The sequence below is a fragment of the Molossus molossus genome, unplaced genomic scaffold, assembly GCF_014108415.1.
Source record: "Molossus molossus isolate mMolMol1 unplaced genomic scaffold, mMolMol1.p scaffold_m16_p_10, whole genome shotgun sequence".
Taxonomy (NCBI): domain Eukaryota; kingdom Metazoa; phylum Chordata; class Mammalia; order Chiroptera; family Molossidae; genus Molossus; species Molossus molossus.
The window spans coordinates 100,688,282-100,705,917 of NW_023425345.1; the positions used below are offsets into that span (position 1 = coordinate 100,688,282).

The window sequence follows — 17,636 nt, forward strand, 5'->3', positions numbered from 1 at the left end:
ACATGGAGGTAATTCGCCTCCTGAAGGGACTCACTCACCCAAGGGCAAACGGGAAGGGATGCCCACACACATTTTTGTGTCTTTATTCTGAGTTGTTTAAAGGCTTTTCTAAATGCATTGCTTTTCTGTAAAGAAAAAGATGGCTACACTAAAGAAAGGACCTCAGAAGAGTGTTTCCTAATGAGATGAGTGCCTAGGAGCTGGCCCAGCGCTAACTGTGTTTTCTTTTCTCATCTGTGCTTGCAGGGGGAAAGCAGACCACTCCTGGTCTTTGCCTGAGACGGTGAGAAAGGACAGCAAAAAGCTGAACATCACGAAATCCGCCTGTGGCAGGAACGGCAAACAGTACTGCAGCACTTTGACCTTGACCGCAGCCCAGGCACACCACACTGGCTTCTACAGCTGCAAATATCTATCTACTCCTGCTTCGAAGAACAAGCAAACAGAATCTACAATCTATATATTTATTAGTGGTAAGACTTCCATTTTCTACATTCTGTTTTTTATGGTTTCTCAGAGGGTCATAACCTTATCCCGAGCCATTGGAAAGGGGGTTTTCTAGGGGGCAGGAAAGAGGTTCTAGCCCAGTTGTAGAAATTTTTAGAATGCATTTCTTGAATGTCCACTTCAACTAGAATTTTCATGGATCAGTCGGTCAATTGTATGCACCTCGAAGGGAGAGATTCTTGTCTATTTCGCTCATAAAATAGAATTATGTCTTGCACATAGTTGGATGAATAAACTAATGACAAGATTTTAGTTCTATCTCTTAATTACCAAGAAGCCCAAAAGAGAATATAAGATTTATTTTGGTCCTTTAACACACTAACTGCATTCTCTTACATGTTAGAATTGTAAAATATTATTCTTTCTACCAAATTCATCGTAAATGCAATGTTGCTAATTGTCTCTTGAATGCTACAAAATTGGTTCCACTGGGTGATGTTGTATGATTTCATGTTCTTTGAGCAAGTATTATAATGCTAGAAGACCTGGCATGTACAATTAAATGGGGAAAAGAGCAAAAGGTAAAAATGAGTCATTTTTCGGTTATAATTTTTGTGGTACTATTTTTCCTTAGAGAATAAAAAATAAAACAATATTCAGAGGGAAGACGTGCAAAATCCTTAAAGAAATATAAATTGACACTAGAAATGAATCCCTGAGGAAGAATAAGGAAGAGGGCCTGTTATTTTGTTCTTCCTTGGCAGGGATTTTTTAAAAATGAGGCTCTAGAGAACTAAAAGCAAAATTAGCAGGCACCTTAGGCACAAAAGCAAATTAAAAAGCAAAATGAAACAACCAACCACCCGAATCCAGTAGTCTGACTACACACCGCGTGTAAATCCGGTGAGTTCAAGAACTGGACCTGCGCGCTGGAGGCAGTACCGTAGAATTACGTGTTGGTGGCAATCTTTTTGAATTTATGAAATAAAGCAATTAGACGGCGTTTTACCGTAACGTGGCGTGTAATTAGCAGATCCAGGATTAGTCTTCGGAGACGGTTGTATGATACTGGCAGGAATCTCTTTGGAGCTCTCCCCAGCCTGTTTAGGCCCGGCTGCCCTTCTGCCTCTGCTCCTCCAAACTCCTGTTTGCACATTTTGCACTGTCCCAGCTAGACAGCTTCCTAGCAGTCTGCCGCTGCAGGAATGCAACCATCCCATCTAGGAGTCAGGCCAGGGATCCCAGCTGAGGGACGTGAGCCCACTGCTGCCGGTGGAGAGGGCACCAGGCTGGACGCCAGGGGGAGAGAGGTGCTGTGCCGGGGGCCTTCAGAGCTGAGCTTTTGCAGCCGGGGAGACAGCAGACACGCTTTGCCAGGGTGGCAAAGGCACGTATGCAGACATCTGTGCTCTTTCTCTAGGTCCACACGGTGGGTCATGCTTTCCTGGCACGTGTCTCAGGGGAAAACACTTTATCCCTGTCTTTCTAGGGAGTGGGGTGAAACTCATTCATACTAAAACTCTCATAAAATCACCTCCTCTACGTTGATCAGAATCTGACTTGAAAAGCAAATACTTAAATAACTAAAAGATGACCCTCTCCCTTTCTCTCTCTCTCTCTAAAAAATAACATCCAGCTCTTTTCATCTGTAACTCCCGTGCCGGTCAACAGGCCTCGCGGGTTCACGGAGCCCGTGGGCGGGCGTGCAGAGCCTTCTTCTTCTTCTTCATCCCCGATAATAGAGGGGAAACAGCTATTCAAAATCATTTCCATTTCAACTGTACAACAAAGTAGGTCCAGCAAACAGTCACGGTGTTGGGTTCAAATCAGTTGTTAATCTAAGTCCCATCAGGGCAAGGTTCTTGTCTGTTTAAATGACTTCAGTCTGCAATGTGCCTCCCTGGTACAGTGCCTGGCACAGCGTAAGAATTCAGCAGTATTTGTTAAGTGAATACAAGAAGGAATTAACTCTGTGTAGAATAAATACCATGTTGAAATCCACATGGGGATACCTCCCAGGCTAAGTAGAAAGAAGGCCACGACTGATCATGATGTCTGCTAGGAGACGGGCTGGGAGAGAAGTAGCCATCGTGAGGTGTATTTGTCTTGTCTGCTCTCCTGTACAGTCCACAAACATTAGCATAAACTTGCAAGTCCCAGTAAGTCAAAACTCCTGCACAGTCTGGTTAGACGTTAGGAAATGGTCTAGCTCAAAGACCGTGTTCGTGGAGAAGGAAGGATTGCACAACGCGCTGTGTTTCATAGGACGTTCCTATAGAACATATATGTGAGTACTCTTATATGAGCGTCTTTCTCCTGGTCTCCTAACTGCACTGCACTGAGTCCAGGGGGCTGCGGTAATTCATCGAGCAGCGGTAGTTTGTCCAAATATCCTAACATTTTATGCATTTCCTATTTTCATTGTTTTATGAATTCTCTTTCTGAGAAAATTTGGTCTTAGGCTTCTATTTCTATAGAATTCTCACTACATTTCAGGTTGCATTTTATTTAGGGGCACATAACTCATCCATGATGACTGAGGACTGACTCTGGGATTAATAAAACTCCGACCAGTTCCCCGTACACAGCAGTGACTGCTCCCCAGCTATGGACTGGTTACCACGCATTTGTTACTGTTGCGTCTTGACTTAGAGCACGCTATTCTGTTGGGAGGATTTTTGCCCCCGATAAGGGCCTGCAGCCGTGTGGGCATTTCATGTTGGTTTTCTCTAAAGATGAGAAACACTGTTAGACACAGAGGTTGGAAAGGCATAGAATCATGGTCTAATAAGGTTCCAAGAAAAAAAAAATCAGGGCTGCATAGCTTTATCTACAAAAAGCCAAATTTGGTGTGCGGATGATAAACACACGGCTTCTGAGACGTCTGTGATGCCCGCTGGGTGACAGGCATGGCGTCTGCCTGGGCACTACTTGGGACATAGCCCCTAACAGGTCGTGTACAGAGAAATCAGCATCGCCGCTTGTGTACGCCCACAAAACTTCCGCCGCAATTCATTAGCTTAGTAGGTATAGTCACTCAAGTAATTATATTTAACTACTTAATCACTGAATCGTTTGATCAATTAAAGTTTCCTTTAATGACTTCTTACATTTGTAGTTTCTTTTCATGTAAACCAATGGCCTTATTTACATTATGCCAGTTAAATCTCACAGTAGTCCATGAAGTCATCTTCTCTTCATCTTATACATGAAAGATCTGAGATCCCTTCACCTCCAGGCTACGTGGGCGGAGACAGGAAAGTGTTAGCAGAGGAGGGAGGAGTCAGCTTTTTGATTCGGAGTCTCAGTGGAGGGAGGACAAGGGAGGGTAAGACTGAGGCAGGAAGCCCAGGTAGAGCCCGTGTGAGGCAGAGAGCAGGTGGTCCAAGGTCATCGGAGCAGCTGTGATGGAGGAGAAGTGATGTTGAGGTGGGTGAGGAGAGGGAGGAGTCAGAATGGCAGGTGGAATTCTGGAGGGGCACCTGGGCAACTTGCTGCAGAACTTCGTTGCCCTAAATTGCATCGTGCGGAGACAGTCATTATCCTCTCCTGACGTACCCTTGGCATGGTCTCCACAAAAGGCTGAAGAAAGGACTGAGAGTAGCTGAAAAATACTACACAGAGTTTTTGAAATAGATTTTTAAAGAATAAATGGAGTCCCCCAGTAATTATAGCTACAAGATTCTGAGTCATAAAGACAAATTGATTATAAAGCACTCCTTAATGCTTTGCTAATTACAAAACTAAAAGATTTCTAGGTGAATTGTAATGATAGGGCTGCTCAGGTGGCTTCCATCCCCTTTGTGGAGAAAAAGGACCACCACCATGGCCTGGCTGGTTTGGCTCAGCGGTTAGAGCGTCGGCCTGCAAACCATAGAGTTCTGGGTTCAGTTCCCGCTCAGGGCACGTACCTTGGTTGCAGTTTGTCCCTGGCCCCGGTTGGGGTCATGTAGGTGGCAACCACTCGATGTGTCTCTCTCACGTCAATGGTTCTCTCCCTCTCTCCCTCCTACTCTCGCTGAAGATAAATGCAAAAATGTCCTCGGGTGAGGATAAAAAAACAAAAAGACCATCACTTCTTTTCTGTTCCCCACAAGAAATTAGCTCCAGCACAGCTTTTTCTAAAAGTTAGAAGAGTTCATTGAAATTATTATTGTACCATATGAGTCATGACTATATAGGAAGAAAACTGAGCAGCAGTGTTTTTAAGGGCATCTCCAAAGTTTTGAATACTTTGTCAACATCCCCAATTTACTTAGGAAGAACTTGAACTTGGTGTGTTGCGTTCCCCACACCATGAAGTCAGCCTGTACCTCTGCAAGCCCAAGTCTTTCGAAGCTATTTAAGGGCAATGTCTTCTCTTGAAAATTATAATTGAAAAGGGGAAGTGGGAATGCAGACTGGTGCAGCCACCATGGAAAACAATATGGTGTTTCCTCAAAAAATTAATAATTGAACTGTCATTTGACCCAGTGATCCTACTTCTAGGAATATACCCTAAGAAGCCTGAAACACCAATCAGAAAGAATATAGGTACCCCTATGTTCATAGCAGCACTATTTACAGTCACTAAGATCTGGAAACAGCCCAAGTGTCCATTAGTAGATGAGTTGAAAAAAAAAGCTGTGGTACATATACACAATGGAATACTATGCAGCTGTAAGAAAGAGAGATCTTATATCCTTTGAGACGACATAGAGGGACCTGGAGAGTATTATCTTAAGTGAAATAAGCCAAGCAGAGAAAGACAAATACCACATGATATCACTTATTTGTGGAATATAATGGACAAAATAAGCTGATGAACAAAACAGACCCAGAGACATAGAAAGGAGTATGGTTCAGACTGACAGACCTCAGCGGAGGGGCGTGGGGAGGATGGATGAGATGAACCAAGGAACTTATATATATATATGCATAACCAATGGACACAGACAACAATGCTTGGGGTGGGGGAGATAGGGAGGAGGGTGTCTGCGGGGAAAAAGGAGAAACATCTGTAACAAAAATAAATTTATTAATAAAAAAAATTTTTTTAAGGAAAAGGGGAAAAACTGGGGTGCACATGCTGGGGTTGAGTGGGTGCATTCTAGTTTTTCCTTGTTCACAAAACCTATCTCCTTTCTTCTGCTTCTCTTCACTTGATTGTTTTTCTTTCTGAGTCTATTTAAGCAAATGGGTTGGAGCATTAATTATCATAACAGATTTTGCCTCCATCGGTTCTCCCACTTGTATAGATCTGATGAGATTTGCGTAACAGCTTAATTTCAGGTGGAAGACGATCAGACACGCTGGGGATATAATTGAAAAGTAGACGTTCTAAGCACCCAGATAGTCTGGGAGAGCAATCATTGTGCGTTCACATAGATGCACTTCGGAGATGTCCCGCCTGCCCGGGACCTGGAGTGAGTACAAACACTAACAGCACAGACATTCTGAGAAGAATTCAGTGCCCGTTTGCTCAGCATTTCATATTCTCCCAAAGAGCTTTTCCGTAATCACCTCTGAGATGAACCAAGTTGGTGTTACTTCTTTCATTTTATGTTGAGAAAACAGCCTCAGTGACCAGCCCACAGCAGACAGAGCTAATAAAACGACAGGCTGGCAGAGGACCCAGGTCAGGTCCCTGGGTTAGGGCTCTTGGCACCACACTGGAGTCTCAGCTGTCGACTTCAAACTGTGGACTAGTTGTTTTAATCTCTGAGAATATAGATTATATAGTTATTACGTTTTTTAAAATTTCAAATTCAGTTTTTTTCTTTCTCTTTCAAGGAGTAGGTTAAGCTGTTTTCAGAGTGTTTTTCTGAAGGCCAGACCTTAGAGAAACAACCCTGGTCCCAGAGAGCTGTGCTGTCCCTGATGGGCACAGAGCTCGTTCTGACACCATCTGCATGCACACGGCGCCACGTGGCTCCCACGACACGGGCAGGAGACGCCACGCTGCTTCCCAAGTTGAGCAGGGCTTTAAAAACGTGCTCCCCAACCACTAAATGGGCTGTGGAATCCAATTAGTGGGTTGTGATCAGCATTAAAAAAAAAAGTAGAATGGAATGGAAAAGATCCAAGTATATTGCAGAAGGTAAAGGTAAGTATTGTTTAGTGAAAGTTCTTCTTTTTATAAAACTTTTCTTTCCATCTTATACATGTACTTCCACATACACATTATACCCACATATATGTAAGATACATATGAGCGTGTGTGTGTGTGTGTGTGTGTGTGTAACAGGTCTGATGTAAAATGTATTTCTTCTTGTGGAACTTGGTAGAAAAAGTTTAAAAGTTTTTACCCTGGCTGGTGTGGCCCAGGTGGTTGGGTGTTGACCCATGCACTGAAGGGTTGGCATTTCGATTCCCGATTCTGGGTCAGGGCACAGGCCCAGGTTGTAGGATCTACCCCAGGTGGGTGCAGGAGGCGTCATTGATGTTTCACTCTCACAACGATGTTTCTCTCTCTCTTTTTCCCTCCCTTCCTCTCTCTCTAAAAAATCAATTAAAAATTTTTTTTAAGAAACGTGTTTTCAACACCTCCTGTCCACGGGGCCCTTTGCAGTCTACCTCAGAACTGCCCTCCTCCTGGCCAGGTCTGAGCGCCTAGGGCCGCAGGCCAGGCCTTACCTACCTGCCTCCTTCGCCCAGGGCTGTGATAAGCTGAACTCAGCAAGCCCGTGGGACTGAAGGCAGCTGGAAGAGAAAGGCAGAAAAGATGAGCTGTTATCTGGGGCCTGGAAAGGGGCCGGGGGTCATACGGCAAGCTGGGGGCAGAGCCAGCTTCAAGGCCCCTCTCCAGATTGCCCCGTGACCCCTGCAGCTCAGACACTCTCTGATGGCCCACCGCATCCCCGAGGATGGGCCCAGAAGGGGCCTCCTGAGCCTTCTGGGGTTCAGCCTGCCCGCCCCCCGCCCCCAAGCAGGCCCAGTCTCCGAGGGTCCTCCGCCTGGAAGTGGAGCTGAGGTCTGGGCGAGGCCTCACCTGTGAACCCTTTGCCCTTGTATTAGTTTCTTGTTGCTGCTGTAACATCCACAGACGTAGTAGCTTAAACATCGGAGTCGCGATGCAGGTCTGGCGGGCGGCCTGGGCTCCTTCCCGGGCTCCAGGGGAGAACTCCCTGGTCGTTTCTAGTTTTACAGGCCACCCTCCCATAAATCTTGGCTTGTGACCCTGTCCATTTCAAAACCTTTTCACATCATAGAACTTCTCTCCTGCCTCCCTCTCCCACTTTTTGAAAAAAAAAAAATATTTTTATTGATTTTAGAGAGGGAGAGGGAGAGGGAGAAATGTTGATCGGCCGCCTCCTGCACGCCCCGTACTGGGGATCGAGCCCACAACCCGGGCATGTGCCCTGACCGGGGATCGAACTGGCCACCTCTTGGTGCATGGGTCGACGCTCAGTCCACTGAGCCACATCGACCAGGGTCCTCTTCCACTTTTTAAGGAGCCCTGTGATTGATTACCTTTGGTCCACCCAGGACCCTTTCCCTGGTTGTAAAGTCAGCTGATTAGCAACCTTAATTCCCCTTCACATGGACCTTAACACAGTCACAGGTTTCAGAGATGAGGACGTGGGCATCTCTGGGGGACCATGATTTTGCCCACCATGGCCTCCAGTTACCCACACCTAGTCCTCCCCTCTAGTCACCCCCCTGGCTCTGCCCACCCCACAGGCCCTCTCAGCATGAGAGAGGGCAGTTCAGAGTAGGGGGTGAGTCAGCCTCCCTTGTGCCTCTGTGGGTGCCACCAGGGTCGGGCTAGCTCCCTTGGGTCTGCCCCCTTGTTCCAGGTACGTGGCCAGGACCTGGCCCGCGTACCGGTACACAAAAGCCTGTGTGCATCTGTAGGAGTTAGGGTGTTTGACGTTATTAATATTATTTTTGGTAGTGCTGCGTTTGTATATGTGTACTCAGGACAGGATTCGGGATTTTATAGCTTGATATGAAGCTGATTTCAGAAGTGAAAAAAATCTAAACAAGTCAGCATTCCAGTTTTAACAGGCTCAGAGAGGGTAGGTCCTCTCTGTCCTTCCTATTCGGGAAGATGGCAGCCAAGCCCAGCAGCACAGTGTTTGCACCAGGAAGCAGAGGCCCCGAGGGCTCGGTGTGGGAATCACCCCCGTCCTCCCGGTGCCGCGGCCGCACCACGGCTGTGCTGTTCTGGGCGACACACTCGTCACATTCCTGCCCCGGGTTCCCGCCGCCGGGTCTGGCCCAGGAGGTGTGTCAGCAGCTGGAGTCTGTCTGTGGGTGTGGACTGCACGCCCGCTACTTGCAAGACCCTATTGTTTGTTGCGTCGGAGGCGCAAGGAGCAAAGACACAGGCTCTTGCCGTTCTGGAGTCCCCTGGTCAGCTTCTAGGCCGTGACATAGTAGATGCACAGGTTTAACTTTTCTAAAGAACGGGTGCTGGTCAAGTGGGTCCTTCCGGGGGGCGAAGGAGGTCCCCAGGCTTCCATGGGCCTGACCTTCTCTTCCTACACTGCCTTCCAGGAGATTCCTGCCCGGCCTGGCGCACTGTGGAGAACACAGTGACCCGCTTGGTCGATTGCTTAGCTGGGAGCTGGCTGAGCAGCTGGTGCCGGCTGCCCGTTTTGCCACACGGTGCGGCACGTCCTGTCGGCACTGCCACGGGAACAAGCAGGGTCACGGAGGAAGAGTAGCAAACTGCGGCTTGACTCCCAGAGTCCCCCGACGGCCACTTTCCCCGGGGTGGTCGCGGCCTCAGTGAGGTGGGCATGCACAGAGGATGTCAGCCCCCCGACCCGAACCAGGGGGTCCTGCTGTGTGGGCCGCACACAGGTACGAGGCAGGTCAGAGCTGACGGGGGACACTGGGCTGAGCACACCGGCAGCACCTCCAAACACTGCAACGGAATCACTTTAAAACTGAGAGAAACTTTAAAAAGAAAATATTGGTTCTATTCATCAAAATTCTCTGAGGGAAAAAAGGCTAAAACAGTCTGCATGTTTTAGGAAGAAAAAATATCAAGAAACCGACTTAAAAAAAAAAAAAGAATCCCTCTTCACCACACTAGTTGGCTGAATTCTTTAGGCCTGGATTTCTTAGCAAATTTATGACATTATCTACTATTTTATTTATTTTAAATTTACTCTTATTTTTAAATTGAATTTATGGGGGTGACATTGGTTAATATAGTTATATAGGTTTCAGGGGTACAAGTCTAGAGTACAGCATCTGTGCATTGTATTGTGTGCCCACCACCCCGTCAAGTCTCCTTCCATCACCATTTACCCCCCTCTCCCACCCCTCCCGCCCCTCCCACCCCTCTCTCCCCTCCCACCCCTCCTTCTCCAGATTTAATTGTCAGTTTTCAGCATGTGCTCATGGATCCTTGCCTGCCGGCCGCAGCTCCCACACCCCCTTTCCTCAGGTCACCTCTGTCCCTAACGCCTGGCTCCTTCCAAGTATTGTCTGAAACTTGTGTTTATTCTGACATGAGTCTTTCAGTAAGAATTGGTTTCCAAAGTTTTGGTCTCAGGGGTTTTCTAAGATTCCTGCCCTAGTAGCCACCTGAGCCCATGGCTGTTGAAGAGAAAACTTACCAGTCACCTGGCTCACCTGGAACCGCAAAGGTGACAGGCTGGGTCATGACCATGTGTGTTATTCTTCTCACATCATCGCCTGGTGTATGTGCTCAGCAGATGAACACACTGGGATGCACAGAGTTTGGAAGTCTGGGGCCTCAGCCTCTGCGCTGAGCACACCCGAAACCCAGGTGGGTTTCCTAAAAGGACAGCAGTCTGAGGCTGACGTGCATCTGCAGAATTCTACTTCAAAGTATCTTCTGTAAAGAATTCCTAGGGATTTTCTGGCCTGCCTCTGCGTACAGCTTCATCAGCAATCTAGTACGAAGGCAAGTTTTGCTGGAACTTCTTTTTTATTTTGATGAAGTTGTGTCAAAGGGGAAACAGGTATTTCTGACATTTAGGATATACGCTGACGACCCTGCTATTGAAATCGCAGACTGCTCTCCAGCCTGGCTGTGGTTCCCTCCGGGGCTGAAGCACGAAGGAGCTTATCCGTCCATCCATCACTGGGGACAGCTGATTAGGACCACATGGCTAGAGTTTAGACAAGGGTAACAAACCCTTATCTGTTCTCCTTTCCAGCTATATGAATGATGACATTCTTGATATCTTTAAGCCTGGCCATTCCACGTTTCCCTTTGAGAAACATTTTTGTCTTTAGCCACCAAGGGACTTTGACTGTAGAAAGCACTTACATATGGTGGGACAGCAGCCACTCGTGTTGGTGGCTTTGTTGGCCGTCAGGAGTGTTGTTTCATCCTCCCTTAGCCCCAGCCCTGATTTTGTTCACCGAGCATGTTTCAGGAATTTCATCCTTAGTACTCGAAGGTACTTGCCAAGCGTTCAGGCCATTCCTTCAAGAGAGCATTTCCTGACACCCGAGGCTCCGCCCGACACGCCAGCTCGCTCTCGCCGCACGGCTAAGTGTTGCTTGCAAAACCACAGTTGTATATAACAGACACGAGCGTAGCTACGTAAATACTCAGAACTGATCAGAATAGCATAGTCTTGAATGAGCCATTTGGACACAACCTGAGACTTTGAAAAGTCAATGGCTGTGGTAGAATCACAGAATCTTAAGAGGTCAGTCAAGTTCCGAGGCGATCAAATCGACCGCACCCTCTGTTGTCCCCCTACGAGCATGAAGAGTGAAAATTAGTGCATCCCAACTTTATGGTTTAAAGGACTTTCACAAGTCTGCTTCAAGTAATCTTGTAAGAAAAATGAGCAAGGGACTTTTTCAGGAGAAACCCCCTCAGCTGAAAAGGCTTTGCATTTCTGACATTTGACGATTTCCTTTAACGGTGACAATGAGGTGCCTGCCCTGCCTGCAGACGAGGTGATCACTTTGGGTCTTTATGGTCCTTGCACTTCAAACTCTTAAGTTTTCCCTTAGCTTTTGAGATTTTCCTTGTCTTGTCATCTGATGCATTTTTGCTGGGTTGCCTTGAGTCACTGTACTATTCAAAGTCGGTGACTACTAAGGCAGAAACACACCTCTCTTCCTCCCTTCGACAGTTATCAGTCAATAAGCCATCGTTGAAACAACGTGATCAGGGGTTCAAACTGGGTCTAAATCCCTGTTCCAGTACATGCCAGGCACTGGTACAAGTTCCTTTATAAGGATAATAGGTAAGTCGGGTCTCGCTCTGTGCTGGATGCTGGTCTAAGCACTCTGCACGTGTTAATGGTTTTATTCTCAAACCCTATGAAGGAGCACTAGGATTTTCATCTTTTCACAGAACGGCGAGGTAACTTGCCCATAGAACAAATCATAGAAATAGTACATATAGGTCATGGAACCAACACAGGGTAGAAAAGGCAACGAAGTTCTTGCCTTAAGCACGCCTCACAGTCAGTTAGTGTGAACCCGCAGTTCCGTGTTTGGCGGCAGCGCGCTGCGTGCTCGCTGAGGTGGAGACAGCCCTCTGCGGACGGTTCAGGCGTCTAGTCGACTACACAGTCCCCAGGAAAGCGAATCCCGCCTTGGGCTGCATTAATAAACACACAGTGTTTGAGTCTCCCTGTTCAGTCCACACTTCAGGAGAGACAAAGACATGGAATTCCAAGCAAATGAACCCCCCTTCCCACTCCATTTTCATCATCTGTAACATGGGTACCCGCCTTGTGGGGTTCTGACCATAAAGTAATTTGATGGTTTATTACTTTCATTGGCAAGGAGCAATCAAAGGAACTGAAATGTTTAATCTCCAAGGGGGAGAATTGAGTGGGGAAGTAGGAAATGTGACTGGGAGGGTCTCCCTCAGAATCCTCTCAGGTGAGCAAGAGGTTAACCCTCATCTGCACGATCCCGGTCTAAGAATGAAGGACGTCAGGAAGGCGGATTCCAGCTGGACGTGCGGAAACGCTTTCTAACGTCGAGCATCCCCACGTGGGTGGACTGTCCTGGGCGACGGTGCGTCCCTCCCTCGCGTGGCCGGGAATCCGGCACAGGAATGTGCTCAGTTGGTGGGACTGGGCCAGAAAGTGCCTCCGGCCCTCCCACTGGTGAGATTTGATGCGGGCCTGGTGTGTGTCACTGTCGTGTATTGATATCTGGCTCAGGTTCATTGCATAAATCATCTCATTTCGTTCCAACAACCCAATGGGATAAATTCTATCTTCAGTCTCCTTTTACAGAAAAGTTGGTAAAATTCCATACTGCACTCAAGGTTGCATTCTTTGTAAATTATTGAGTCAAGCTCTGGACCCAGGTTGCCTTCAAAGCCCCTGCTCTTTCCAGTCTGACCCTGCCTGGGTTTCTAGGCCAAGTTCCCCTGGGCTTTGAGTGCAGAATAAATGGAGTGGGGGCAGGGAGGGGCACAGTGCGGGCTGCAAACAGAGAGCGTTCCTGGATTCCGCTCACACACACTTTGATTGGCAGGCACAGTGCCTGTGGCTGTCAGTATTTAATTGTTGGAGGAGTTCACAAACATGTGTCCAGAAGATTGAAAACTCTAGTCACATTGGTCCCGATTCCCACTTGGCAAGCCCTGGCCGCAGCACACAGGGACCGCACACAGGGACAGCACACAGGGACCGCACACAGGGACAGCACACAGGGACAGCACACAGGGACCGCACACAGGGACCGCACACAGGGACCGCACACAGGGACAGCACACAGGGACAGCACACAGGGACAGCACACAGGGACAGCACACAGGGACCGCACACAGGGACCGCCTCCGTCCGCCCCAGGGCCTCGACTGCTCCCTGCGTCCGCTGCTCCACCTGTTTGCCCTCCTGCAGGGCCTGGCTCTCACTGTGCCGCCCGCCCGGGAACGTTTCGGTGAGTCACAGCAAACCTGCATTGGGGTTGGGAAGTGCCTGCCGCATTTTCTAGAAGGGGAGGTGGAGCCGCAGAGTCCCTGGCGGCCCAGGGCGGCAGGGCAGGACCTCAGCAGAACCCTGGCCCCTGTCTCCCCGCCGCACTCACTGGAGGACAGGTTCCGCCGCCGGTGGGCAGCCTGCAGGCTGCTCTCTAAGAGAACCGCGTCCTGGCTGGAGAGCCTGTGGCCAAGCCCTGCACTGGAGGGGGACTGTGTCCCTGGAAGGCATTTTATCTCTAGTCTCCATAAAACAGGACTTCCCCCAGTTTGAGTGCTCTTGGTTCCGAAGTGTTTTCAGAGACCACCCCCCCCCTCCCACAAAGAGTCCCCAGCACCTTGTATCAGAGAGAGCTAAGCAGAGGGCCCAACGACTCCAGCTTGATTCTAACTGTGACAATAACTTGCCAGTCTGTTGTTCCATATTTCTCAGTCTGTCCAAAGATCCCATGAACACACCACTTCTCCCACGGGTGTGGATGCTTGAAGGTGTATGGCCACTCCCAAGTCACGCGGGGGATGAGGACAGACTTTGGGTGATGGAGAGAGGTGCTCTAGGATCAGAAAACCAGCATCCAGGTTGGGCTCAGCCACTAGTATCGCTCCTGTGCTTGTGGGAAGGTCTCTCCTTCTCTTTGGGCCTCAGTTTCCTCTTCTGTAACATAAGAGCAGTGTTAGGGGATCTTAAAAGTCCCTTCACAGTTTTACAAGTTTATGATTCAGAGGTAGATCTGGGAATAATAGGACTTGGGACATGGCCAAAAATCTTGGCAGCACAGGGGAAAAGTTATAGGAGTCCATCAGAGCTCCTTGCCTTTTCCTGTCCTGTATCTCTCATTTCCTCCCTCCTGTCCTTCCTTCCTTCTTTCCATCAGTCCACCTCTCCATTGTCCCTTCTTTCTTCCCATCCCCCCTCCCTTCCTTCCTTCCCCCCTCCCTCCCTCCCTCCCTCCCTCCCTCCCTCCCTTCCTTCCTTCCTTCCTTCCTTCCTTCCTTCCTTCCTTCCTTCCTTCCGTCTTTCTCCTTTTCTCTCTTTCCTTTTGAGATGCTTTACTTGATCAAGATGAAGCTATGACTGAGGTCATTCACCTGGTGAACAGAGGAATCAACTAGGCAGCTTTGTGTGAACACCCAGGGAGCAAAGTCCTAGAAAGCACGGAGAGCTTGAGTCCTCTTTGCCTTCTCTGATTGTATTGTCTAGTCAAGCTTGCTGTCCACCCGAAACTCCACTCTCATGTAGATCTTTAACTGACTTCTTTAGATCTTAGCTGTAAGTTTTAAAAAATGCTGTCCTTATTCTCCCTCAAGGCAGAATTTAGTACTTGCCTTTCCTCCAATCAACACAAACATGTCTGAGTTGATTGATTACCCTGGTCACCTGCTGCTAGCCACACACACTTCAAGGAGCAAGTCCCTAGAAGTTGAAAGAGGGTGGAAAGAGGGTGGCCCATCATCTGCTCTCTTCTCTCCTTTCGAACTCTTGTCCTTTTCTCTTCCCCTGCTATCCAGTCTGCTGTTGTGAGTGAGACAAGGCAAAGCCACATGTTTCTCTTTTGAAGATAGGTAGGTAGTCAGGAAACAGCTTTTTCAGAAAGAAGAATTGCTTATTTTATATCACACATATAATACTTTGTAAATATTTTTAGTTTAGGATAGCACCTTAGTGACCTTTCTTTGTTTGCCTAACTCTAATAGAAATATTATGTAAGCTAGCTGTCCAGATGGCAGAAACCCTAGGTCAGCTGTCACGGAACTACTCACTTTTGAGTCTGGATACTGATTCACCACTAGTGGTGACAGTGTCTATATTTTTGGGGTCAGTGGTAAGTTACAACTGTGGTTTTATGATATTCATTTGGATAATCGGGATAACTCACTAGGAAATACCTAATCGTATGCTCGTGTGGACTGTAATACTCAGACACATCAGTCAAGTAACTTCCCACCTAAGTGCAGACAGAGATTCCTCACTATGTTCCCTGCGGACCTGGGGCTGCCAAGGGGAACTGAAGGACATATTTGCAGTCAGGATGGCTTTGTCACAGGGGAAAAATCCCATTTTTGTGAGGGGCCTACCTGGATGCAGAGGGGAGTGGGAAGGAAAAGTTGCAGGGACCTATAGAGTGAGGAGTCAGCCCTGTGTGATCTCCGGGATCGATCCCAGCTCAGAAAACAGCAGGACACCACATTTAAGAAAGAACCCAAATTCTGTTTTCTTCAAAATAAGCTTTTCAGATATAATTCATGTCACACAGTTTATTTACAGTGTACAGTTTAATTGTTTTTAGGGTATTGACAGATTCATGCAGCCGTCCCCACAGTCGGTCTTAGAAAAGGACATTGTCTCAGAAAGAGCCCCTTCTGCCCGTAGCTTGCAGCCCTAAGCCTCCACCAGTCTGTTGTCCCTATAAACTCGCCTGTTCTGGATTTTTCATATTAATAAAACATGTGGCTTTTTATTATTAAATAAAATACATAACTATGTGCTAGCTTGTTTCATGTAGCACAGTGTTTCAAGGTTCATCCATGTTGTACCATTATCAGTACCTCATTTCTTTTTCTTACCGAGTAATATTCCACTGTGGCTTTTTATGTGTCAGCTATGCACTTGTCAGTACATGGGCACGGGGACAGTTTCCCCTTTTGGCTCTGGTGGGTAGTCCTGCAATAAACATCCATTTGGAAGTTTTTGTGTCAGTTTTCATCTTGATGCGTAGATACCCAGGCGAGGAATTGCTGGGTCATGTGTTTAATCATTTGAGGAACCGCCAGGCCCTTTCCAAAGTGGCTTCACCATTTTACACAAACCAGCAGTGTACGAAGTTCTGATTCCAACACTTGTTACTGTGTCTTTTTTATTCTAGTCATCCTGATGGGTATGAAACAGTGTCTCATTGTGGTTTTGATTTGCATGTCCCTGATGGCTCATGATGTTGAGCATCTTTTCAGGTGCCTGCTGGCCGCATGTATATCTTATTTGGAGAACTGTCTATTCAGATCCCTTTTCCATTTTTTAACTTTTTTTTTTATCTTTACTACTGAGTTGTAAAAATGCTTTATTTTATAATTAATATTGCATATCGATAAATTTTATATAATCATTTATTATAGATACGTTTATAATGATATATAATATAGAGAGAGATATATACATATAATGTGTATAACTAAATTTTAACGTATTCTATATATAAATATATATTATATATTCTGGATATATATAATATATATATTATATCGATATATAATTTGCAAATATTTTTTCCCATTTTGTGGATTCTCTTTCATTTTCTTGTTAGTATTTTTTTGAAGCACAAAAGTTTTAAATATTGATGAAATCCAATTGATCTGTTTGGTTTTTCTTTTGTTGCTTGTATCATATACAAGAATCCAATGCTGAATCTCAGATCTAAAGATTTATCTATTTGGTTTCCTTTAAGAGTTTTATAGTTTTAGCTCTTACATTTAGATCTTTGATCCATTTTGAGTTCATATTTGTGTGTGGTGTGAAGGTCCAGCTCCGCTGTTGACAGGGCTGTCCTTTCCCCACTGAATGGTCTGGGCGCCCTTATGGAAAACCAACTGACCATAGACTCAGGGCTTATTTCTGGACACTTAGTTCCACCCCACTGCTCTGTGTGTCTGTCCTTACGCCAGTATATGACACTGTCCTGATCACTGTTGTTTATGGTTCTAATGGTAACTTGTGAAACTGAGGAGTGTAAGTCCTCCAACTTCGTTTTTCTTTCTCAAAACTGTTTGGGCTCTTCTGGGTCCTTGTAATCCTGAATTTTAGAATCAGCTTGTCAATTTCTACAAAGTCAGCTGGGATTCTGATAAGAATGACATGGGATTTATAGATCAAATTGCATGGAATTAATAGATCATCTTAACAATAGTAAGTCTTCCAATCCATGAACATTGGATTCCTCCCCCCCATTTATTTAGATCTTTAGTTTCTTTCTGCAATTTATTTTAGTTTTCAAAGTAGAAGTTTTACATTTCTTTTGTTAAATATATTCCTAAATACTTTATTCTTTTTAATGCTATTGTAAATGAAATTTTCTTTTTATTTTCAGATTGTTCATTACAAATATATTGAAATAGAATTCAATTTTGCATATTGTTCTTGGATCCTGCAATTTTGCTGAACTAATTTAGTAGTTCTAATAGTTTGCTAGTGGATTCCTTAGGATTTTCTATACATAGGGTTGTGTCATCTGAATAGAGAAAGTTATATTCCTTCCTTTCAAAACTTCTTGTCTTGCCTAATTACACTGGCTAGAATGTTTATTGAAGTGTATTTATAATAGCTATTGAA

The 17,636-nt window shown here is 46.3% G+C and overlaps 1 protein-coding gene across 1 annotated transcript in view; it reads left to right on the forward strand.

Annotated features, from left to right (window-relative positions):
• The window catches only part of FLT1 (fms related receptor tyrosine kinase 1), a 176,573-nt gene that overhangs the window by 26,043 nt on the left and 132,894 nt on the right, over nt 1-17,636 (forward strand). The window contains exon 3 of the mRNA XM_036251787.1: nt 247-473. Within this exon, the coding sequence (XP_036107680.1) occupies nt 247-473 (227 nt within the window). The remainder of the gene's footprint in view (nt 1-246; nt 474-17,636) is intronic.